Genomic DNA, 24123 nt, shown 5'->3' on the forward strand with positions numbered 1-24123 from the left:
GGAGCCCCCCCCCCCCCATGCAGGTGTTTCATGCCCATGTACATGAATCTCAGTCCAGGCCCAAGTTCCCTATCGGTTCCTAGAAAGGGCTTTGGACTCCGGGCATTAACGTTTTTGAAGTCCATCCAACCCCGACTCCGTGTGGCTCACGGGTACCATCTTCCCTTGCAGAACCTGACTCGGGAACAAGCAGACTACTGCGTCTCCCACATGAAGCCCTACGTGGATGGCAAGGGCCGTGAGCTCCCCACGGCTTTTGACTACGTCGAATTTACCCGCTCGCTCTTCGTGAATTGATCCTCTGCTCCTAGGTTAGCCTGGCCCATGCTGCTTGCCCTGCTGCCGCCTTGCTGCATGTCAACTCATCGCTGTGCTCTTAAGAAAAATATTCTAGACAGTGTTACTTTCCATGTAACCTTCAACCTGCTTAGCTTGGGATGAAACTTAGTAGAAAATGGTGCTTCGATGGACTGCTGCTGGTCCAGTCGCAGTCGCCAGGTTGCAGGGGGACCCAGATTCCTTTGAAGCCAGTTGCCCCATTCCGACTCCAGAAAAATCTAGGCATCTGGCTGGCTTCCCTCTTGTTCTCCCTCCCTCCACCCAAGTTTTCATGTAAAAGACAAATAAATGACAACTCTCCCCAAAACTGTTGCCTGTCTTCATTTAGCTCCCATCAGAAATACAAAGCTCAGCACAGATGCAGCCTCACCCTCTGTGCTGAGTGAGGACACTGGGCCACAGCGTCGTTCTCAGGTGGCCACCTCCGCTGCCAGCTGCTCCAAGTCCTCTGTTTCTGAGGGCCCTTGTTCAGTGAACTCGGTGCTCAGCTGCCATACCTTCACGGTGCCCTTGGCATCGCCGGCAGCCAGGAGCTGAGTTTGCTGGCAATTGAATTCAAGACAGTAGACAGGGCTTTCATCCTGGGTTTGCTTGATTGAAACGGTGGGCTTCTGGGAGCTTTTCTGGAGATCAAACAGCTGCACATCGCCTTCGTGGAGAGAGATTGTGGGGTGAGAAGTCTGACCTCTTCCAAGTTCGCTGTCACTTGGGAAGAGAAACTCCAGAGGCCACAGTTCCAAATAAGAATGCTGCCCGATTCAGCTCCTTCCCACACGAGGGAAGGCACACCCAGTGCAGCCTATCCTCGGCCCAGAATCCCAGGGCACGTAACTGGATCCAACCCGGTGTCCCACTGCCTACCTTCACCAGAAGCTGCTGCAAACACCAAGGGACGCACTGGGGACCAGCGCACAGCAAACAGGTACTTGTGGGACAGCTGCAGGGAGGTCAGCGGCTGGGCCTGCAGCATGGAGTACAGGTGGACGTGGCCATCGGTCCCCGCACTCAGGAAGAGGTTCCTGGATGGGAGGTGGGGCAGAAAGCCAGGCGGGCGGATGAGTGCTGGGTATCCAGTACGGCTGGGCCTTCCTGCCAGACTTCTAGGCTCTCAGGCTCCTGGAAAGCCTCCCCGGACCCCCAACCTGGGGTCCTCAGTAAGAGGGCCAACCACCAGAGTTCTGGGGGCCCAGACCAGACTGCAGGTCCTTTGAGCAGTTACATGGTGAGGCCTAGTGGGGCTCCCTCGCCCTCCCTGTGCCCGCGGCCCTGTGGCAGGTGGAGGACGACCCCCTGGCCGGGCCTTCCCTACCTGTGGAAGGGGGAACAGCTCACGGAGTAGACAGGACCACCATGGGGGGAGAAGGTGAACTGTGCCGGGGCGCGCAGGGTCACAGAGCTGGGCATCCGCGTGAGAGCCACCTCTTCCACTGCCAGGGAGCACTTGAGCGGGAAGCCGCCTTCCGTGCCCAGAACAAAAAGGCTGGGGTCAAAGCTGGAGAAAGCCACCGCCGTGGTTCCTACCTCGGTCTCCCCGCGGTGAGGCTGCGGAGAAAGGGACAGCAGAGTGCAGGGAAGCTGGTTAGTGTCCCAAAGGAGCCCAGGCATGTCCTGACGCTGTGGCCTACAGAGCTTATGCAGCAAGTCCTGGCTCAGCTGGTGGCACTGCTGCCAGTGCCCCCGCCCCAGCTACCCAAGGCTCACTCCTCGGAGGTCCCACAGGCCGGAGCTGCCTTCGGGGCCATCTCTGGGGTTAGCGGCCTTGTACCTTCTTCAACTTGGTGTTCCGCGGCAGCTGCTGCACAACCAGGGCAAAGCCCTCCGTGAGCTGCAGCTGGCCCGGCCCGGCCGCCTGCCAGAGCAGCACCTTCCCGTCAGTGGCCACACTCAGCACTCGGAAGCGGTGGCTGTAGCGGGGCTCAGGAAGCCAAACCACCTGGGACAACAGGGTGTGGGGACAAGGTTGAGAAAGGGATGCCTGCTGCCTGGCCTAACCCCCCACCTCCCATGGGGCAAGACCAGATGTCCCCCGTGCCCCTCCCCTTCTCTTCCGGAAAAGAAAAGGAATCCTAAGGCTTAGGCCTGGGAGTCCGCCAGCAGGGGCAGGCATGGAGGGTTCCAAGGTCCCGCCCTGTCCCAGCAGAAAGCCAGGACAGCTGGAGGCTGGGAATGGCCCTGGGAGTGGCTCCTGAGGGGCGTGGGGGTGACTCATGTCCTGGGAGCTCCAAGAATGCTGAAGGCAGCTGTCCAACTGCCAACCCCTGGTGACCTTCCTCCATGACTGTGCCAAGTGGGCACCCTCTCTCCTGCTCTGCCCCAAGAAGCAGGCCCACAACAGCAAGGCCCAGCTCAGAGAGGAGAAGGTGCCTCCCTGGCACACCCAAAACCCGCCGCTCTGACCTGGTACACAGGGTCTGTGTGTGTGTCGTCCGTCAGGCCTGTGCGCCAGAGCAATGGGTCCTCGGGACGGCTCATGTCCCACACCAGCACCTCGCCACTGTAGAGCCCCCCTGTGGGACCAAGCAGGCCGGGACAGGAGCTGACCCATGCCCAGCAGCCCAGCTTCCTGGCCAAGCACCTGCCCTCCTGCCCGCTGAGCCAGGATGTAGAGCCACTTCCCTGAAAACCATCCAGAGGAGGAAAAGTCCGATCCCCCAGCAGGCCTCCCTGTCCTGCTGTGCTTCCCCCAGGACGCTCCTCCCACTGCCAGGCTGAGCTCCCCTGCCCAGCACAGTGAGTCCCTCTCCCTATCACCATTGGCTCCTACCACCAATGGCAGCTCCCGAGGTGCCTGCTCTTGTCCTGGCCAAGCTGCACCTCTGCATGGCCCACACCCCCTCAAGACTCAACTAAGGACACGTCTCCTCTTCCTCCAAGCTCCACGCCCGGCACAGGCCCACTCAGCATTCTCACCTGAGCACAGGGCCACCTGTGGTCTCTGCCTCTCAGCAGCTCTGCCCTGACTGTGCCCAGGGACCGAGGGCCCCCTGGAGAGCCCCCCTTTGCCACCCTCTGCAGGTGGAAAGCAAACCCGGGGCAGGCTGAGCAACTCACCTGCAATATGAGATGGCTGTGTGGGGTGGAAGGCCAGGCACATAACAGCACTGGGCACCTCCACCACTGCTGACGGCTGCCGGGGGTTCAGGCCTCGCCGGTCCAGGTTCCAGGCACACACGAAGGACTTCAGCGTGCTCCAGTCCCCGTCATCCAGGCTGCACGGGGACATGCCCGAGCTGGCTCTGCCCCTCGGCCCGGGGCTTCATCCTGACCCACCCTCCACCCCCACTACCCACAGATGGGCCTGTGTCCCCATCATACCTGTTGTATTTAGTAAAGTGGCACAGGCTTCTTCATGGCACCCCGAGGGCATGACTTTCTCTGGAAAATGGTCCCCAGGAACCAAGAATGGGCCCACACAATGGTTGGGGGGGGACCCTCACACATCAGGAAACTGCTCATGGAGAAGGCGAGGCAGGCCCAGGGCTCACTGCCCAGTACTGACCAGTGGGCACTATGAGTCTGGGCTCAAAGCCCCTCCCGCCATCACCACCCACTGCCCGGGCAGCCTTGAGAAGAAAGTCCCAGAATGACCAAGCTCTGGGCCGACCCTTCACAGGCCAACCCTGTGCAGACAGGACAACAGATTCAGATGAGGGCCTGAGGCCTCCCACTGCCCCACACCTGCCCCTGCAGCCACTCACCGGCCATAGGCACAGGCCACCACAGAGCCCGTGCTGTTCCAGGAGACACTGGTCACATGCAGACCCTGCCCTTGGGCTGGGGGATAGCCCAGGGTGTGCAGGCAGGTCACCTGCAAGAGACAGACCATCCCAACCCTGAGCCCAAAAGCCACCCAGCAGCGGCCTCGACCCCACCTAACAAAAAGCAGACTGGGGCCTCCCAACGCCCCGGAGCTATCTGCGTCCACCATGCGGCTCTGGAGGAAAACGTGGAGCCTTCATCCTGACATCTCCCCTCAAGAACGCTTCCAGAAGTCCAGGGGCAGGGAGGGCCGTGGGAAGACCAGGCCCGGGATTAGAGCTGGACCCTGTTCTCACATCTGTTCTCACACAATTTCCAGCCATCCCTCTGTCCAGCACGCCCCCTCTGGGCACTCTCCCGCTGGTTAGGCCCTCGGTAGCGGTCTCCATTATCAGATCCACTGTCGCTACATCACAGCACTGTGTTCCAGTAATCCTTCTTTTACTTAATAAAGCCCCGTTCACATAACTTTTATTACAGTATATTATTATAATTGTCCTAGTTTATTACTGTTGTTGTTCACCCCTTACTGTGCCTATTTATATACTAAACTTAGTCATTAGTGTGCATATATAGAAAAAAACGTTGTACATACAGTAACCTAACCTAACGTCCCAACAGGTTCTGCAACTTTAAGTGAAACCATGTATAATGAACCGAGTTTTCTCAGAGGCTAACTGATATAAACAAGAGGTAAGTTCCTAAGCATCTTACCAACATTATAATGAAATGACCTGAATAAAACATTATTCCAGGACCTACTGTATAGGGTTCGGTACTATCTACAGTTTCATGCATCCACTGGGGGTCTTGGAACATATCCCCCATGGATAAGGGGGAACTATTATATATACATTATTATTTATCATAACGTGATAATTACAATGACTGTGCAATCTATACTAATAAAAGGGTAATATGCTAATTAGACTGGGAGACCTTCCAGGAGACCTCTGACGTCCTTCCGGACAAAGCCATGGAGGCAGGGCCGAGGCAGAGGCGGTTAGGGGCGATCAGGCCAGCAGGGGAGGCAGTTGGGGGGCGAGCAGGCTGGCGGCGGGGGGCAGTTGGGGGCAAGCAGGCTGACGGGTGGGGTGGGGCAGTTGGGGGCGAGCAGGCCAGCAGGCAGGTGAGTGGTTAGGAGCCAGCAGTCCCAGATTGTGAGAGTTGTCCCAGATTAGAGAGGGTGCAGGCTGGGCTGAGGCACACACCCCCGCCCCGCTGTGCACAAATTTCGTGCACCGGGCCACTAGTTTACAACATAAAACGATACTATGAAGGGAGGAAATTAGGGGATAATAGGGCTGCTTTATACTTCAATATGGGGTATGTGTTTGCCAACATAGAATAGGCTTTGCTTCTGACCAGAAAAGACCCTAAGATTGGTCACAGGGACTCAGCTGGCAGCAACACACATACGGGAAACAAGGGGAAGGAAATGCCACAGCAAAGAGATCAATGGGAGGTCCATCAGGGATTGCTTCCTTATCTCTGGTTTCTAAGTTTTGGCAATGTTGTCCCATTGTTTATAGAATTTTGAAATTATGAGCGGCATCTCAGCCTTCCCGGGGCTACTTCAGCAATGCCAAGGACAGTGGTGTCAAGGCCAACCCCTGACAACAGCAGACAGAAAACCGCACATCGGCCAAAAAAAGTAATTCCACTCGATGGGGAATAACTAGAAACTGATGCAAAAGAAGAAAAAGTAAGGGATTCACTGTAGTTCTGTTATATAACAGCAAAATTTGCAAACACTCCTCTACCTGACGTTCGGGGTCAGCTAGAAACTTTGGGGCTGTCTGGGGCTGCACACCACATGGCCACTCGAACAAAGGGTCCTGCCCAGCCTCCCGCCTGTTTCCTGTGGGAGGAGGATACATTTCTAGAAGCAAAGTTGCTGCCTGGAGGCCCACCAGCTGGGACTCAGCTAGAGGAGGACAGTGTGTCTGTGCAGCGGGATACGATGTAACTGCTGGGAAGATGGGGCACCTTTATAGGAACTGACGTGGAGAGCTCTGGTAAGTAAGAAAGGTCACAACCAGCCCTGGCCGGTGTTGCTCATTGGTCAGAGCATTAGCCTGAAGGGTCTAGGGTTTGATTCCCAGCCAAGGGCACGAACCTGGATTGCAGGTTCCATCCCCAGCCAGGTTGGGGTGAGTGTGGGAGGCAACCAGTTGATGTCTCTCTCTCACATCGATGTTTCTCTCTCTCTCTCTCCCCCTCCCTCACTCCCTCCTTTCTACTCTCTCTGAAAAACAAAGGGAAAAATATCCTTGGGCGGGGGCGGGAGGAGGAGGGGGGGGAGGAGGAGGAGGAGGAGGAGGAGGAGGAGGAGGAGGAGGAGGAGGAGGAGGAGGAGGAGGGGGAGGAGAATAATAATAATAATAATAATAATAATAATAGAGGCCCCGGCCGGTAGCTCAGTTAGTTAGAGCATCATCACAATACACTAAGGTTGTGGCTTTGATCCCTGGTCAGGGCACATAAAAGGATCCACCAATGAATGTATAAATGAATACAACAACAATCTCAATCTCTCTCTCTGTCTCTTTCTCTCAAATCAATTTTTAAAAATAGGTATTTCTAAAAAGAGGGTAAAATAATACACACATGGACCAAATGAATCCACAGAAATGTGGAAAAGCCCTAATAATAAAGAACCAAAGCTTAACCTTTCTGAATGCAACTGTAGAACGGGCGTAACCAATGCCGAGGGGGCAGAGAGAGGACACGCTGACATTTTGACGTTCATTGCATGCTTCTGTGCCTGCTTAAAAAGACACAACGACTCCGCACTTTGGTTCGGCCTTGGCAACTGCTTTTCAGAGCGATTTTCGGGATTTCTCTCACATAAACTACCATCCCCCCTGGTGATTTGATGGGAACAAGGCAGCTGTATATCACCGGAAACAGACGAAGGGAAGACGGAGGAGAGGGCGAGAAAAGGGCTGAAGACCTCTGAATATATAACTACTCATCTCAGTTTCTAAAGGAAGAAAACATTACATTAAAAAAAAGAAGTGTGTGCCCTCGCTGGTTTGGCTCAGTGGATAGAGCGTCGGCCTACGGACTGAAAGGTCCCAGGTTCGATTCTGGTCGAGGGCACAGGCCCAGGTTGCAGGCTTGATCCCCAGCAGGGGGCATGCAGGAGGCAACGGATCATTCTCTCTCATCATTGATGTTTCTATCTCTCCCTCTCCCTTCCTCTCTGAAATCAATTAAAAAAAAATTTTTTTTTTTAAATAAGTGTTGCCCTGGCCAGTGTGGCTCAGTTGATTAAATGTCGTCCCATGCTCCAAAAGGTTGCCAGTTCAATTCCTGTCAGGGCACATACCCAGGTTTCGGGTTTGATCCCTGGTTGGGGTGTGTAAGGGAGGCAACCAATGCTTCTCTCTTACATCGATGTTTCTCTCTCTCTCTCTCCCTTCAAATCAATAAAAACATTGTGTTTTTTTGTTTGTTTTTAATATATATTTTATTGATTTTTTACAGAGAGGAAGAGAGAGGGAGAGAGAGTTAGAAACATCAATGAGAAAGAAACATCGATCAGCTGCCTCCTGCACACCCCCTACTGGGTATGTGCCCGCAACCAAGGTACATGCCCTTGACCGGAATCGAACCTGGGACCCTTGAGTCCGCAGGCCGACGCTCTATCCACTGAGCCAAACGGGTTAGGGCAATAAAAACATTGTTTAAGTGTGAACCAGAACACAAATGGCTCTGCAGATTGGGGTACTTAGCACTGAGTGAGCAGTGTGTCCATAGGCAACAAGCTGGGGAGAGTGAGAGCCAGCCAGTGTGAAGCAACAGCCAAGAGCGCTTCATTCTTTCAGAGGCTCCCTGACCTCAAAGCCCAGGCGCTCTGTCTAGCTGAGTTTACAGTGACGGCTCTGAGCTGGGCCTGGAGAGCAAAGAGACTTGGAGAAGCTGAAGTCACTAGAGCACAGTGGTGAAACCAGACACACCAACACTCCAATCCCAGCTCAGCCGAAACCGGTTTGGCTCAGTGGATAGAGCGTCGGCCTGTGGACTGAAGGGTCCCAGGTTCGATTCCGGTCAAGGGCATGTACCTTGGTTGCGGGCACAACCCCAGTGGGGGGTGTGCAGGAGGCAGCTGATCGATGTTTCTCTCTCATCGATGTTTCTAGCTCTCTATCCCTCTCCCTTCCTCTCTGTAAAATATCAATAAAATATATTAAAAAAAAAAAAAATCCCAGCTCAGCTGGATATAGCTGTGTGACCTTGGACAAGCCACTTAGCCTCTCTGAGCCTTTTCTACAGGATCCTAACAGCTCTCATACTCGTCCCAAGGAGTAAACGGGATGGCACAGAGAAAGCCCTCGCTGCAGTGCCCGGGGAGACAGCCGAGTGGTGGAGAGAGTAAGATGCGGACTGGGACCGCCCAGGGTCAAACCCTGCCCCTGCTGCTCACTAGCTATTCTGGACAAGTTACTGCCACACTGAGTCTCCATTTTCCCCGACGTGAAATGGAGATAACGATGGCACCCACTTCAAGGACAGCAGAGAGGACCACTGACTTACAAAGCAGCGCGCAGCACCGGGCAGAGGACTCGGCGACGGCTGTCACCGTGACTGGTATTATTATTTGGGTGGAACAAAAGACCGACTTAAAACGAGACTGCAGCTTGACCGGAGGCAGAGGGGGCATCCCAGGCCCTCCGGTTCCTACCGTCTGCTGCGGCTCGGTCCAGTTCACCTCGAAGCCATCGAACGCGTGGCTCTGCCGATTCTTGTTCAGCTCTCGGATGACCATGGCCTCCACTCTCCGAAGAAAGGCTGCGAGCCCGGGGCCGTCGTGCCGGGACCCAGGCAGCGCGCCCACCGGCACGGGGGGCTCGGTCTGTACCTGGGCATCTGCATGCTTCCGGGTCTGAGCAGACGCCTCGGCAGTGGCAATGCTGACCGTCTGGCAACTTTTCTGGAGAAGATCAAAACCCCAGTCACCAGCCAGCTTACTGCCGGCATCACCTGCCCAGGGCACTCCCCCGGCTCTGCTGAAAACTCACCTTCCCTGTGGCTCTTACCCTCAGGCTAATGGTCCTCAATTAATTGTTTTCCTCCTGTAACTCATCTTTCTCAGGGGGTACCCAACCAGCGTGGTGTGGGTGGAGATGACCCCTCCGACCTCCTATACTTCACTGAGGTGGGGAGGGGTACACATGACCTTGAAGACAGTCATGACCTCTAGCCAATTAGAGCACTGGGTCCTCAGCCCCCCCCCCTCCCCCGCCAGCCACTGTGATTGGTTCAGAGGGCCCACATGACCCAGTAAGAGCCTGCCCTAGGACTTTAGGTGACAGACACTTTTTGGTGGTTTCCAGAGTGCCCTTTTGAAGACAGTGACAGCTGTGAGTCATGTAACAACTTTAAACAAATGATGTGTAAGGAACCCAATTTTATCATAACTGACATAAACAAGTTCCTACAGCATCTCATCCACATTGAGCACCTGGTGGAATCTTAGAGCCAACAGTGGCTGACTTCACACACATTAGAACCTCTGGCCACCAGCAGAACACCCCAGCTTCTCCCCACTTAGCAGGCAGCCCTCTCTAGTGGGGTACCTCCCAAGGTACCCCCCACCCCATCCCCGTGACCAAAGGAAACACGTGTCTGTGATGAGTTACTGTTGAAGGCAGGTTACTCCCCAGCTGTCCTTTTCTCCACCCCGCCATCTGTCTCAAGTTCCTAGTCCCTTGTTGAGCTGGGCACGGCGACAGACATCAGATCAAGGCCTTTCTCACAGTCATGACCAATCCTTACCAAAAGAGGGGTCCTACAGCCCCGAGATCATTGTCATCTACGAGACTCTCCTCGCGTGGTCACTCATCAGGCTCCTGCATCCACAGGGCAGGGCCAGGCTCCAGACCAGAGTTAGGGAGCTGGGAGGTTGGAAGCCAGGACCACACAGGGCAGCTCCTGGTAGAACATGGCGCACACTCAGCCCATCTCCATGTTCCCCTCACATTCTATTCAACTCTCTGCTTGTCCATCTCTCATTAAACTTGAGTTCCTCCGGCATAAGAACACTGTCTGCTCTGTCTTGATGTGTCCAGCACTTTCATGGTATTTGGCACATAGTACAAGTTCACTTATACTATGTATGCACATGTGTATATGCACATACACATATATGCACACACATACATTTACTAAGCATCACCTTGCCAGGCACTGTGTGGGTACCATGCACATAGCAGGAAAGAAAAGTGCAAGATTCGTGCACCTGAGTGACGTACAGGGGCTTGGGTGCAGACAAGTAAACAAACAGAACCCCTCAAAAGCCCATGTTGCTGAATGCAGCGGAGCGTGGGGGAGAAGGCATAGCCAGGGAGGCTCCAGGGCCGGGTGGCAAAGTAGCCTCTCGGGAAGATGGCATTTGAGCTGAGGTGTGAAGGACAAGGAGCCAGCCAAGTGGAGAGCGGCAGGAAAAGGTTTCAGATGAGGCGGGGGGGAGGGGAGGGGAGCGCACGAGATCAGAGCAAAACCTATCAGCAGATGTCCGGTGCCCGCGCCTGGGGAGTGAGGGAAGGGGGCATGTGGGCAAGGAATCTGAGAACCGGGACAGTTAGAGTTTCCCTCTAGGTGAAAGCCACCAGCAGGGCCAGGACATGGCACCGGCTGGGCCTCTCTGGCTGCTCAGGGACAAGTGGGGGAGCAGCAGAGGGACAGGTGACCCTGCTTTGAGACCCAGGGGAATGTGAGGGTGAATTCTAGAAGAGAACAGGGAAGCAGTTCTGTGGGACCGCCTTTAGACGGAGATGCCTTTCACACATCCAGAGAGGTCACAGACACGAGATTCTGGAATGCAGCCGACCAGATATAACTTGAAGCCACAGAACTGGGGGAGTCCACCCAGGGAGCGTGCACACTGAGGAATTCCTATCTTAATCTGCACGGAGGGCCAGATCCTGGACTTCCGTTTGAGAACCAGTTGTACAGAGTTTAGGGCAGTGGTCGGCAAACTCATTCGTCAACAGAGCCAAATATCAACAGTACAACAATTGAAATTTCTTTTGAGAGCCAAATTTTTTAAACTTAAACTTCTTCTAACGCCACTTCTTCAAAATAGACTCGCCCAGGCCGTGGTATTTTGTGGAAGAGCCACACTCAAGGGGCCGAAGAGCCGCATGTGGCTCGCGAGCCGCAGTTTGCCGACCACTGGCTAGGGGCTTGGGCTTGGGCGCTCATGTGATTTCTTCTGCCAAATGGGTCTTGTTAGAACACTTCCTGTGGGATGCAACGAGATTGCTGATCCAGCTTGAAAGCCCAGTGCTATTCAGGTGGAGGGAGTTGTGAGTCTTCAGTGACCAGCCCAGCTGCCTGAGACAGAGGGCGCCTAACCATCCCTCTGTTCCTTTTTTTTTTCTTTTTCAAAAATATGATTTCAGAGAGGAAGAAACATCAATGATAATCATTGATTGGCTGCCTCCTGCACGCCCCCTACTGGGGATTGAGCCTGCAACCCCCGGCATGTGCTCTTGACAGGAATTGAATCCAGGACCCTTCAGTCTGCAGGCCGACACTCTATCCACTGAGCCACACCAGCTAGGGCCCTCTGCTGTTTCTCAAACTTGGCTGACACTGGAATGACCTGGAGACTGGAAAATGAATGCCTGGGGCCTACCCTTCAGCGATTCTGGCTTAATTGGCAAGTGGTTTGACCTGCGACTCTGGTTTTATTAAAGCTCCCAGGTCATTCTAAATATTAAAGCTCCCAGCAAAATTTGACTACCACTGATTTAATCCATCCTACTTCCCAACAGAATTACCTTTCTGAAGCCCAATTCTAAATGTAGGGCGCATTTTTCTTTCTTTTTTTAAAAACTGTGGTAACACCCTGGCCAGTGTTTCTCAGTGGTTAGGCAGGGGTGGGCAAACTTTTTGACTCGAGGGCCACAATGGGTTCTTAAACTGGACCGGAGGGCCGGAACAAAAGCATGGATGGAGTGTTTGTGTGAACTAATATAAATTCAAAGTAAAGGAGCGCAGGGGAGACCAAGAGAACCGGATAGAACAGCCGGATCCGGCCCGCGGGCCATAGTTTGCCCACGGCTGGGTTAGAGCGTCACCCTGTGCACCAAAGGGTCATGGGTTCCATTCCCAGTCAAGGGCATGGAACGGGGAGCACTGGGAAGGCAACCAATCACTGTATCTCTCACATTGATGCTTCTCTCTCTGCCTGTGCCTCCCTCCTCCCCTCCCCCCTTCCTTTCCACTCTATCTAAAATCAATGGAAACATACCCTTGAACCCAGAGCAGTCTGACCTGTCACACTAAATTGTCTTCCAGTCTTGGTGTTCTCTCCCAGTCTAAAATCCTGGCTCAGTTGGTTGGAGCATCAACAAAAACAAAAAAAATTGTGGTAATGCCCAGCTGGTGTGGCTCAGTGGTTGCCCGTGGACCTCTGAGCCAGGAGGTCATAGTTCAATTCCAGTCAGGGTGCATGCCTGGGTTGCGGGCTCAATCCCCAGTATGGGGCGTGCAGGAGGCAGCCAATCGATGATTCTCTCTCATCCTTGATGTTTCTATCTCTCCCTCTCCCTTCCTCTCTGAAATCAATAAAAAATATGTATTTTTTAAAAATCTCCTTCAGTAAGATAGGAGGCTGATTCAAGTGAACCACACTCACAAATAAAAGCCTAGAATCAGCCTGACTGGTTTGGCTCAGTGGATAGAGCGTCGGCCTGTGGACTCAAGGGTCCCAGGTTCAATTCCGGTCAAGGGCATGTACCTTGGTTACGGGCACATCTCCAGTAGGAGGTGTGCAAGAGGCAGTTCATCGATGTTTCTAACTCTCTATCCCACTCCCTTCCTCTCTGTAAAAAAAATCAATAAAATATATATTTTTTAAAAAGCCTAGAATCAGTTCTTTCTACAGGTTAAAACTATCGACAACAAAATCAACAAGCTTCAATCACATTCTTTAAAAAACAACAACAAAAGGCTGAATCAGTGTTCCCAACCTGGAGTCTTCTAAAATCGGAATCTTCAGCAAGCAAGAGGTCAAGTGCTTCTTTAAAAGCCAGTGAGTTACACATGTACCTGTGATAAGGACATAATTAAACATCCACTGCCTTTACTTTTAACCAGAATGGTTCCGACGCAGCATGGCCAAGTGGCAGTGCGCTGAAGCCTGGCTTGAGACCTGCACACCATCGGCCCGAGGGAGGCATTATCGGGGCGAGTTATTAAACGTTTGATCAAATATAGCTGATAATTTTTAAGCTGATAATTCTGTATGGCCCATGAATGATGTTATAAACATCCAAATGGCCCTTGGCAGAAAAAAGGTTCCCCACCCCTGGCCTAAGGCAAGAAGTGTTGGTGAGGACCTGAGCTCTGCCGCCACCTGGGTAGCAAACTCAACATCAATTTTCTCTCCTGGGAAACCCGTATCACCCAGCTTGACCTGCCTCTGCTTACCTGCCTGATCTCCCCTGGGACCATTCTCCCTGTCCCTCCGTCCTCTCCAGCCCCACCTGCCTCCTCAGATTTGCTCTGACCCCACGGGCTTTGCATCTGCAGTTTGCTCTGCCTGGACCCTTCTACCTTAGACATCCCCGTGGCTAACTCTCACTCCAGTCTGTTTCAATGTCACCCTCTCAGTGAGGCCCACTCTGCAACTCACCCTCTCACTCCCCAACCCATCCTTTAAAAAAAAAAAAAAAGTTTTAAAACATTCTATCCTTTTTAACATATTTGTATCAATTTCAGAGAGGGAGGGAGAGGGAGAGACTGAAACATCAACGATGAGAGAGAATCACTGACCAGCTGCCTCCTGCACGCCCCCTACTGGGGCTCGAGCCCGAAACCAAGGTTCCTACCCTTGACCGATATCTAACCCGGGACCCTTCAGTCCGCAGGCCGATACTCTATCCACTGAGCAAAACCGGCCAGGGCTTATTTTATTTTATTTTAGAAAAAGCAAGGGAGGCAGGAAGGAAGGGAGGGACGGACAGACAGACAGACATCGATCGGCTGCCTCCCAAACGCGCCCGGACCGGTTCCTCCCGGACCGAACCCGCCCCCTTTCTGGTGTACGGGAGACGCTCCAACCGAGCCACCGAGCCAGGGCCCAAACCATCCTTCTATTTATCGTGCCCATGGCACCGAACACGCTGCACAATTTACTTATACGGGGTTTGTTTTCTCTCCCCCGCAAACAACCGCCCACGTGGCTCCGGGAGGAAGCCCAGCGCCGAGCGCTCGGCACCGCAGGTGCCCAGTCCGCACGCAGACCCCTCGGGAGACCGGCACCCCGAGCGCTGCCCCTCAGCTCACCAAAGCTCCTCTTTTTGTGTGCTTTTGATTAAACCGCAAGAACCGGCTTATCTAGCGCTGACGATGCAGTCTGGGCATTTTTTAAAACGAAAGAGAATTTGAAATGCTGAAAAACTGCAGTTCACACAAAATCCTTCCAAACTTAGGGCTGTTAGAGGTTTCTTTAAAAAAACAACAACGCCTTTAGGTTGCTGTTCAAAAACTGAGGAAACTGAGACGAAAATATCCCAAAGGTCAGTTCCTGTATATATTAAAATATAAAAAGAAAACGGTGGGACGCCAGAACCTGGCCCGGCGGCCTCGCGCGGCCCTCACCCTGCCGCCCGCGTCGCCCCGAGGGCCGCGTCGGGCCCGCGCCCTCACCGTCTCCCCGCGGATGCCCTGGACGCCCCTCCACTGGGACGGCACGGACACCACGCCCAGGGTCTCGTCCCGCAGCGGCCCGGGCCGCCCGGGCCCCTCCGCGCTCGCAGCCCCGCCTGTCGCCAGCGCCACAGCACGCCCGCTTCCCGCCAGACAGAGCTGCCTGGGCTGCGCGCGGGTTGCCATGGAGACGGCTCCGCCCTCTCGCGCCGGCGCACTCCAGCACGACCTTCGCCCCCGCACCTCCAGAGCGGAAGACTGGGGCAGTGAGGCTATCGGCGCCATCTTTGAATTGGTCAAAACGCTTCCTTCAAGACCCAGAAAAAAAGAGATCAATATTCTTTTTAGCCAGTGCTTACAAGCATGACCAGTTTTAGATACACCATCCCCCGAATTAGCACGCTTGAGGCATGCGCGGCTTCTTCCGTGGGGAGGGAAGTGCGAAAGTGAGCCGCCCGCGCCAGGCTCAAAGATGGCGCTGAGCGGCCGGGCGCCGGGGCGAGCGCGGGAGGCTGCGGCCCCGGGAGGCTGGCGAGTTCTAAGACCTGCAGGCCCTGGAGCAGCAGGGCAGCCTGGGCCTCCCAGCAGAGCCAGGTCCGCGCTGCTCCAGTTGACGGCCACCCCCAACTCAAGGGCTCTACCTCTGATCATCTCCAGTTTCTGCCCCAATAGAATGATCGTTTAAAATATCCATATGCGGAGCCAGAGGGATTGGATAGTTGGAAGGCCCAAATGAGGTTGCCTACAGAAAAAGCCTTGTTAAATCGAAAGTAAAGACCCAGTTATTGCCCCAGCCGGTTTGGTTCAGTGGATAGAGCCTTGGCCCAGGGACTGAAGGGTTTGGGGTTCGATTCCGGGTAAGGGCACGTAGCTCGGTTGCAGGCTTGAGGCAACCAATCAATGTTTCTCTCTCTCCTCTCGTCTCTCCCCTCCACTCTCTCTAAAAATCAATGGAAAAATAAAAGTTATTTTTTAAAAAAGACTGCGTACTATGTGTCAGGCAAAGAGCCTAAACCTTTATGTGTGTTGCTCTTATTAAAGCCTCAAAACAACGCTAGGAAGAAGCAAGTGTTTTATGCCACATGAGCGTGTTGATGGTCAGAGTCACGGCCCAGGTCACCCAGTAAAGCCCATATACATCTGCCCAAGACCCCACACAGGGCTGCTCGGCCCCAAAGCCCTGACCTGAGCCTCTTGGCACGACCCTCCCCGCCAGGTCCCTGGGCCACTTTCCTGCTACCCCCGAACTCTCAGGGATGAAACCCTGCCCTGTTAGGGGCCCCTGTGCACACCATGGCGAAGTCCTCATCAGAGCCCTGTTTTAGCCAAGGCCTTGAGGACCAATTAAGATAAGCAGGAATGCAGAGAACGAGATGCTATGGAAATTTCTTCCTACTGTTACTGGAAAGGGGCCCTTGGTGGGTCTGCCTGGGGCCAGACCGTAGTGTGTGGGTTCTTGGCTTCGTGCAGGAAAAATTTCACAACCTGAGTCCAGGTGCATTTTAGTTATAGGACGTTGATTAAAGCTGGGAACAGTGAAACAAGGAAGGGCCTGGGATAACGAGAGGGACTAGGTGGGAAAATGGGCCTCAGCTGGGCTGCGTTGACTCACTGAGAAGTCAGAGAGAAGGGGGCCTTGGGGACAGGTTCAGGGGACTTGCGCTGGGGGAACTGCCGCTGTCCTTTGCTGCCCCGGTTGTGAGCCTCCTGGGATTGCTTAGGAGATGCTCGCCTGTGGGAGAGGGGAAAGGAACCCAGCTGCCCCTGGAGGGAGAGCGGGACTGGGACCTGGTTTTGAGGCTGGGCTTTTAGGGGAGGTCTGGGTGGGGGATTTAGTATTTACCAGTTTTATGCTGATGAACCAAAAAGAGATTTATTCTTCTAACTTCCTCTGTGCTGGGTGTGGTTGGCACAGGGCACTGATTGGATTTCTGCTGTCTCCCTGAGTAGGGTGATTTAAGTTATTTACCCTCCGGTTGGGGAGGAGACATGCAAATGATTTACTCCTCAGTGTCCTTGGTTTAGGGAGGATAGGAGTTACCAGGTGGCTGCAGACTGCTGGCGTCTAGATTTTCTGGGTGGCTGCAAGCGGCTGTGTACCTATCTGTCTCAGTTTCCCTATTCCACTTGTCCTGGCTGCCCTCACTACAAAGAAAGAACCAAACAAAATTCTTCTTGTGAGGCCCTCCTAATGCTAGAAAAAACTTGCAAACATCACCAAGCATTCCAGAAATCAGACTCAAAAAGAAGCTCAGGGCTGTGGATGTCAGGAGGCCTGGATTTGAAGTCTAAGCGTGCTGTGTGTGCTCTTAGGCTCAGTCCCTCCCTGGGCTTTGGGTTCCCAGCTGTGAAATGAGGCTAGTAAGACCAGACCTGCCTTACCCAACCAGAGAAGGAAGACATCTGATACCCGGCCGGTGTGGCTCAGTGGTTAAGTGTTGACCTATGAACCAGAAGGTCATAGTTCACATAGTTCAATTCCCTGTCAGGGCACATGCCAGGGTTGTGGGTTTGATCCCCAGTAGGGGGCATGCAGGAGGCAGCCAATCAATGATTCTCTTTCATCATTGACGTTTCTGTCTCTCTCAGCCTCTCCCGTCCTCCCTGAAGTCAATAAAAATATATTTTTTAAAAAAGAAAGAAAGAAAAAACATTTCAAGAAGAGAAGGGTGTGGGTAAGGTCCCAAGTATTAAATGCCCAAACAGGTCAGAAAATAGGTGGATTACTGAAATTGGCAGTTTAGATGATATCTGGTGGCCTTGGCAATTTCCTGGAAGTAGTGGGGACAAAAACCAGCCTGCAGAGGGCTTAGGAACAAAAGGAGGAAGCAGAGAAAGTAATGAGGGTTATTGGGAAACTAATCACAGGAAGTGGGTGTGAGTGTAAATTGGTAAAACCTAATTGGAGGGTAATTTTACCTTAAAGTATACCTCCTCTTTAATCTAGATATCCCACTTATGGGAATTTTTCCTCAGTTAACAATTACAGATTCTCAGACATTGAGCCCCAAGGATATTCAGCAACATATCCTATATAATAAAGAGGTAATATGCAAATTGACCATCACACCCTCACAAGATGGCTGCCTACAACCAGGCTGGCAGGGGGGTTAGTGAGAGACGACCAAATGACTGAACAGCAGGCTGTGAGGGGCAACCAGGCCGGCAGGGGGAGCACTTGGGGGTGACCAGGCCAGCAGGGGGGGCAGTTGGGGGCAACCAGGCAGGCAGGCGAGCAGTTAGGAGCCAGCAGTCCAGGATTGTGAGAGGGATGTCCCAGATTGGAGAGGGTACAGGCTGGGCTGAGGGGATCCCCCACCCATGCACGAATTTCATGCACCGGGCCTCTAGTTTATAATAATGTTACTATGTTCGTAGTGACTGATTCTGCAGTCAGTGTAAATGCCAAGCCAAGCTGTGGCATACAACACGTGTTCACTAAGTATTTCAGAAGCAATTTCTCTCTATATATATATTTTTAATTGATTTCAGAGAGGAAGGGAGAGGGAAAGAGAAATAGAAACATCAATGATGAGAATCACTGATTGGCTGCCTCCTGCACGCCCCCTATTGGGAATCAAGTCCCCAACCCAGGCATGTGCTCTTGACCAGAATTGAACCCGGAACCCTTCAGTCAGCAGTCTGGGGCTCTATCCACTGAGCCAAACCAGCTAGGGTTTAGTATTTGAAAAAGAATGGACAGAGGCCCTTGGTTGAGAATATTTCTGACACATGGTATAGAATCTCAGGTGGCATTAACACTATTGTTATATAGATGTTTACATGTAGCAAAACGTTTGCAACATATGAAAGATTTTTATAAAATGCGATTTACATACAGTATGTCTCACTTTTATAACAATATGTTTCTCTTTTTCTTTTTTAATTTTATTTTTCAATTACAGTTGACATTCAATATTATTTTATATTAGTTTTAGGTGTTTCAATGGGATCCCTAATATGTGAGTGGCCTTTGACTGCTAAGTCATGGCTACCATCATTTTGTAGGAATAGTCTTAACTTTGTCCTGGAAGAAGCAGGGAATTTGATGCCCTCACTAACAAAACCTAGAAGTACAGATCCAAATATTGATAGTGTTTAACTCTGGGTAATTTAAATTTTAAGTGTTTATTTTTTTAAAATATACTTTTATTGATTTTTAGAAAGAGAGGCAGAGAGAGAGAGAGAGAGAGAGAGAGAGAGAGAGAGAGAGGGAAACATCGATCGGCTGCCTCCTACATGTTCCCTCTTGGGGATCAAGCCCACAACCCAGGCAAGTGCCTTGACCAAAAATTGAACTGATGACCTCTTGGTGCATGGGTAGATGCTCAACCACTGAGCCACACCAGCTGGGCAGGGTTTTGGGGGGTTTTTTAGATTTTATTTCACCGCTCTACCTTTTATTTATTTTTATTATTTATTTTTTAACCCTCACCAAGGACATGCTTACTAGAGAGAGGAAAGCAGAGAGAGAGAGAGGGAGAGAGAGAAACATTGACGTGAAAGAGAAACATCAATTGGTTACTCTCAGTTCATACCCCAACCAGGAATTGAACCTGAAACCCAGGTATACGTACCCTGACCAGAAATCAAACCGTCACTCTTTCGGTGCGTGGGACAATGCTCCAACCAACGGAACCGCTCTGGCCAGGCTGGGTACTGTAACCTTTATCTTCTTCTCTTTTTAACGTTCAAGGTTTATGTGGCTTATATGTGGAAAGAAAGGAGTGAATGGATGAGCAAGTAAACAGACAGAGGCCTAGCTGTGCTGGAGGGCATATTGTATATACCTTGGGTGGGCAAGACCATGGAGGAAACATTTCTAGGCTGGAAAGGTCTTGAGCCCAGCAGGCGTGGCTCAATAGTTGAACGTGGGCCTGTGAACCAGGAGGTCACAGTTCGATTCCCAGTCAGGGCATATGCCCGGGGTGCGGGAGGCAGCCCGATCGGTGATTCTCTCTCATAATTGATATTTCTGTCTCTCTCTCCCTTTCCCTTCCTCTCTGAAATCAATAAAAATATATTCTTAGCCCTAACCGGTTTGGTTTGGCTCAGTGGATAGAGCATCGGCCTGCGGACTCAAGGGTCCCAGGTTCGATTCCAGTCAAGGGCATGTACTTTGGTTGCAGGCACATCCCCAATAGGGGGCGTGCAGGAGGCAGCTGGTTGATGTTTCTCTCTCATCATCAATGTTTCTAACTCTCTATTCCTCTCCCTTCCTCTCTGTAAAAAAATCAATAGCCGAAACCGGTTTGGCTCAGTGGATAGAGCGTCAGTCTGTGGACTGAAGGGTCCCGGGTTCAATTCCGGTCAAGGGCATGTACCTTGGTTGCGGGCACATCCCCAGTGGGAGTTGTGCAAGAGGCAGCTGATCCATGTTTCTCTCCCATCGATGTTTCTAGCTCTCTATCCCTCTCCCTTCCTCTCTGTAAAATACCAATAAAATATATTTTAAAAAAATCAATAAAATATGCCCTAACCGGTGTGGCTCAGTGGATAAAGTGTCAGCCTGTGGACTCAAGGGTCCCAGGTTCGATTCCGGTCAAAGGCATGTACCTTGGTTGCAGGCACATCCCCAGTAGGGGGTGTGCAGGAGGCAGCTGATTGATGTTTCTCTCCCATCGATGTTTCTAATTCTCTATCCCTCTCCCTTCCTCTCTGTGAAAAATCAATAAAATATATTAAAAAAAAAAAATATATATATATATATATATATATTCTTAAAAAGGAAGGAAGAAAAGGAGGGAGGGAGGGAGGGAGGGAGGGAGGGAGGGAGGGAGGGAGGGAGGGAGGGAGGAAGAGAGGGAGGGAGGGAGGAAGGAAGAAAGGAAGGTCTGAGCCACATGTGTGCTAGAGAGGTGGAGGCTGTCAGGGAAGTAGGCTCCCTGGAGGATGGCGTAGAGGGAAGAAAGAGAAGAGGGAGAAGCACCAGGGCAGCAAGCAACCCTCACCATGAAGCCACAGGCCCTCTGGCCCATTCCAGATTAGTCTGCAGCTCCACCTGTACTCTGGCCTCCATGCACCCTCCCTCTCTGGAACATTCCTCAAAATTATAATTAAATAACACGTTAGTAATGCCTGTTTTTGCCCCAGTAGGTCAGCTCCACCAACATGGGGACCACAGGTGTCCCCAGAGCCCAGTACTGTGCCTGGCACACACATTAAGACAAATAGAGCCTGGCCGGTGTGGCTCCGTTGGTTGAGCATGTCCCGTGCACCAAGAGGTCACTGGTTCCATTCCCAGCCAGGGCACAAGCCCAGGTTTTGGACTCGATCCCTAGTAGGGGGCGTGCAGGAGACAGTGGATCAATGGTTCTCTCCCCTCATTGATGTTTCTTCTCCCTCTCCCTTCCTCTCTCTCCAAAATCCATTAAAAAAATACATATATTTTGTTAAAGACTAACTGCATGAACATCTAGCCCTCCGTGAGTTCAGTTTCCTGCCTTACAGGCAGAGCCCTTGTAATCTCAGAAAGGACTTCCCGGAAGGCTCCTGCTTCCTACCTGACTTCTCACGGCTCAAAAGTTCAATGTGCACTCAGAGAATGTTCAGCCCATTCAAGGAGGCGCCTGCAGAGAGTCAAAGAAAGCAATCCCATTTTTAAAAAATTATATTTATTGATTTTTACAGAGAGGAAGGGAGAGGGATAGAGAGTTAGAAACATCGATCAGCTGCCTCCTGCACACCCCCTACTGGGGATGTGCCTGCAACCAAGGTACGTGCCCTTGACCGGAATCGAACCTGAGACCCTTCAGTCCGCAAGCCGACGCTCTATCCACTGAGCCAAACCGGTTAGGGCAGCAATCCCATTTTTATTTCCAGCTGTCCTTTATTGTTATTACTTTTGTTCTTTTTTTCAATTACAGTTGACATTTAATAGTATATTAGTAGACATTTATGCGGCTTATAAGTAATCCCCCGATAAATCACTGGTTGCTTCTTGTTTGTGCCCGACTGGGGATTGAACCTATAACCTTGGTGAATTGGGATGAAGCTCTAACCCAGAGGTCAGCAAACCGCGGCTCGCGAGCCACATGTGGCTCTTTGGCCCCTTGAGTGTGGCTCTTCCACAAAATACCACGGCCTGGGCGAGTCTATTTTGAAGAAGTGGCGTTAGAAGAAGTTTAAGTTTAAAAAATTTGGCTCTCAAAAGAAATTTCAATCGTTGTACTGTTGATATTTGGCTCTGTTGACTAATGAGTTTGCTGACCACTGCTCTAACCAATTGAGCTACCCGGGCCAGGGCTGACTCAACTTTTGAATGTTTATTAGCCCAAAGATGAAACAACTAATTGTAATATAATAATACCTCCTAGGGTATGGAGTTCTCACCACGTGCTAAGTAAGCACTTTGCATGAAGCCCCACAACATCCTGACAGGTTAGGTATTATCACAACCCACGTTTCGCAGATGTAGGAAGGAATGAAGGCTCAGAGACCTTGAGTTTCTCACTCAAGTTTGTGCATAGCTGGTGAGTGATGGAGGTTAGATTAAAACCCAGAACTGGGGGGTGGGGGCATGCATGGGGAAGGGAATGGGGGGATGAGCACAACTATGTGATACCTTAATCAATAAAGGAATTTAAATAAATAAATAAATAAAACCCAGAATTGTCTGATTCAAAAGCCCATGCTTGCCCGATGTGCAGGAGGCAGCCGATCAATGATTCTCTCATTACTGCTGTTTCTCTCTCTCTTTCCCTCTCCCTTTCTCTCTGAAATCAATTTAAAAAAAAAAAAAAAAAAAAAGCCCATGCTCCTTTCTTTAAATCACTCTGTGCCTCAATTTTCTCGTCTGCAAAATGGGGATACTAAGGCCTATCTCATGCAGTTGAAATATGACTGAATGAGGTGGCACTTGGAGAGCAAGCACACACACTTCTTTTTTTTTTTTTTAATATATTTTATTGATATTTTACAGAGAGGAAGGGAGAGGGATAGAGAGTTAGAAACATCGATGAGAGAGAAACATCGATCAGCTGCCTCCTGCACACCTCTCACTGGGGATGTGCCCGCAACCAAGGTACGTGCCCTTGACCGGAATCGAACCCGGGACCCTTCAGTCCACAGGCCAACGCTCTATCCACTGAGCCAAACCGGTTTCGGCCACACTTCTTAATTATTCATATTATTATTAGCACCAAGTCGCAGGAAATCAGGGAGACCACACAAAGGGAGACTGGGCCTTAGAAGATGGGAAAGGGCCCTAGCCGGTTTGGCTCAGTGGATGGAGCATTGGCCTGCGGACTGAAGGGTCCCAGGTTCGATTCTGGGCAGGGGCATGTGCCTTGGTTGTGGACACATCCCCGGTGGGGGGTGTGCAGGAGGCAGCTGATCGGTGTTTCTCTTTCATCGATGTTTCTGGCTCTCTCTCCCTCCCCTTTCCTCTCCGTAAAAAATAAAAAAAATTTAAAAAGATGGGAAAGGTTGTGAGCCACCCTTGTGCTAGGTTCCGGGCTATGTGGTTTCTGCCCTGAAAGAGCTTAACGCTGCACGGGAGAGGCAGTTACAATGCCCTGTGAGTCAGCTCCGGGTGACGGACAGGGATGCGGAATCAGGAGGAGGCAGAGGAGGGCTTCTGGGCTGAGGTCTGAAGAAAGGGAAGTCGGTCTGGCAAGAATAACTTAAAGGCCAAGAGAGGAGTGGGAAGAGGCGGGGAGTCTGCAAAGCAGAAGGAGCAGCACCACGGAGTCGCCACGCACAGGAAGAACCTGGTGCCTTGACGCGGCAGGTGGCCAGGGCCAGATCAGAAGGCACTAAAGGGACACCAAGTTTGGACTTGATCACTGTGGCATCGGGAACACATTGATGGCTTTTCAGCGAGGGAGTGACTTCATTTGGATTTATGTTTTTATTTGTTTGTTTGGTTTTTATTGATCTTAGAGAGAAGAAGCAAGGGAGAGAGAGAAACATTGATGTGAGAGAGAAACATTGATTGGTTGCCTCCTGCACACGCCTGGATCCGGGATTGAACCCACAAACTTTTGGTGCACGGGAGGATGCTCAACCAACTGAACCACACCAGTCAGGGCAGATTTACGTATTTTAAGAAGACCCTGGCCCTAACCGGTTTGGCTCAGTGGATAGAGCATCGGCCTGCGGACTGAGGGGTCCCGGGTTCGATTCCAGTCAAGGGCATGTACCTTGGTTGCGGGCACATCCTCAGTAGGAGGCGTGCAGGAGGCAGCTGATCGATGTTTCTCTCTCATCATTGTTTCTAACTCTCTATCCCTCTCCCTTCCTCTCTGTAAAAAATCAATAAAATATATTTTTTTAAAAAAAGAAGAAGAAGAGCCTGGCCCAGCTGGTGTGGCTCAGTGGTTGAGCGTTGACCTATGAACCAGGAGGTGGCAGTTC

The 24123-nt window shown here is 51.7% G+C and overlaps 2 protein-coding genes across 12 annotated transcripts in view; one reads left to right on the plus strand and one right to left on the minus strand.

The window, feature by feature from the left end:
• SPTAN1 (spectrin alpha, non-erythrocytic 1) overlaps positions 1-643 on the plus strand; it is a 61703-nt gene extending 61060 nt beyond the window's left edge. For 10 of the 11 annotated variants that reach the window (XR_013960694.1, XM_080670197.1, XM_080670201.1 and 7 more), the window contains one exon: positions 172-643. Coding sequence is in view for 9 of the 11 variants with exons in the window: in XM_080670197.1 (XP_080526323.1) it covers positions 172-297 (126 nt within the window). In the remaining 2 variants the exon portion in view is untranslated. The remainder of the gene's footprint in view (positions 1-171) is intronic. The other variant, XR_013960693.1, reaches the window with a different exon arrangement.
• DYNC2I2 (dynein 2 intermediate chain 2) lies at positions 631-14967 on the minus strand. Its single transcript, XM_080670205.1, has 9 exons — positions 14767-14967; positions 8789-9037; positions 4038-4147; positions 3391-3548; positions 2737-2846; positions 2105-2272; positions 1649-1881; positions 1201-1358; positions 631-988 (listed from the first exon to the last, which is right to left on the minus strand). Exons 1-9 carry the CDS (start codon positions 14950-14952, stop codon positions 750-752), a joined length of 1611 nt encoding a protein of 536 aa, XP_080526331.1. The 5' UTR covers positions 14953-14967; the 3' UTR covers positions 631-749.
• Between the last annotated feature and the right edge of the window lie 9156 nt (positions 14968-24123).

The sequence above is a fragment of the Plecotus auritus genome, assembly GCF_963455305.1.
Source record: "Plecotus auritus genome assembly, chromosome: 5".
NCBI lineage: Eukaryota > Metazoa > Chordata > Mammalia > Chiroptera > Vespertilionidae > Plecotus > Plecotus auritus.

What these genes read in the sequence shown, in the direction of transcription:
- DYNC2I2 (XM_080670205.1), bottom strand. Translation starts at nt 14,952, where the DNA reads ATGGCAACCCGCGCGCAGCCCAGGCAGCTCTGTCTGGCGGGAAGCGGG. An exon ending in ACAGCCATCTCATATTGCAG is followed by an intron (nt 2,847 to 3,390) that starts GTGAGTTGCTCA and finishes TTGGTCCCACAG; the next exon opens with GGGGGCTCTACAGTGGCGAG. An exon ending in TGCAGCAGCTTCTGGTGAAG is followed by an intron (nt 989 to 1,200) that starts GTAGGCAGTGGG and finishes CTCTCCACGAAG; the next exon opens with GCGATGTGCAGCTGTTTGAT.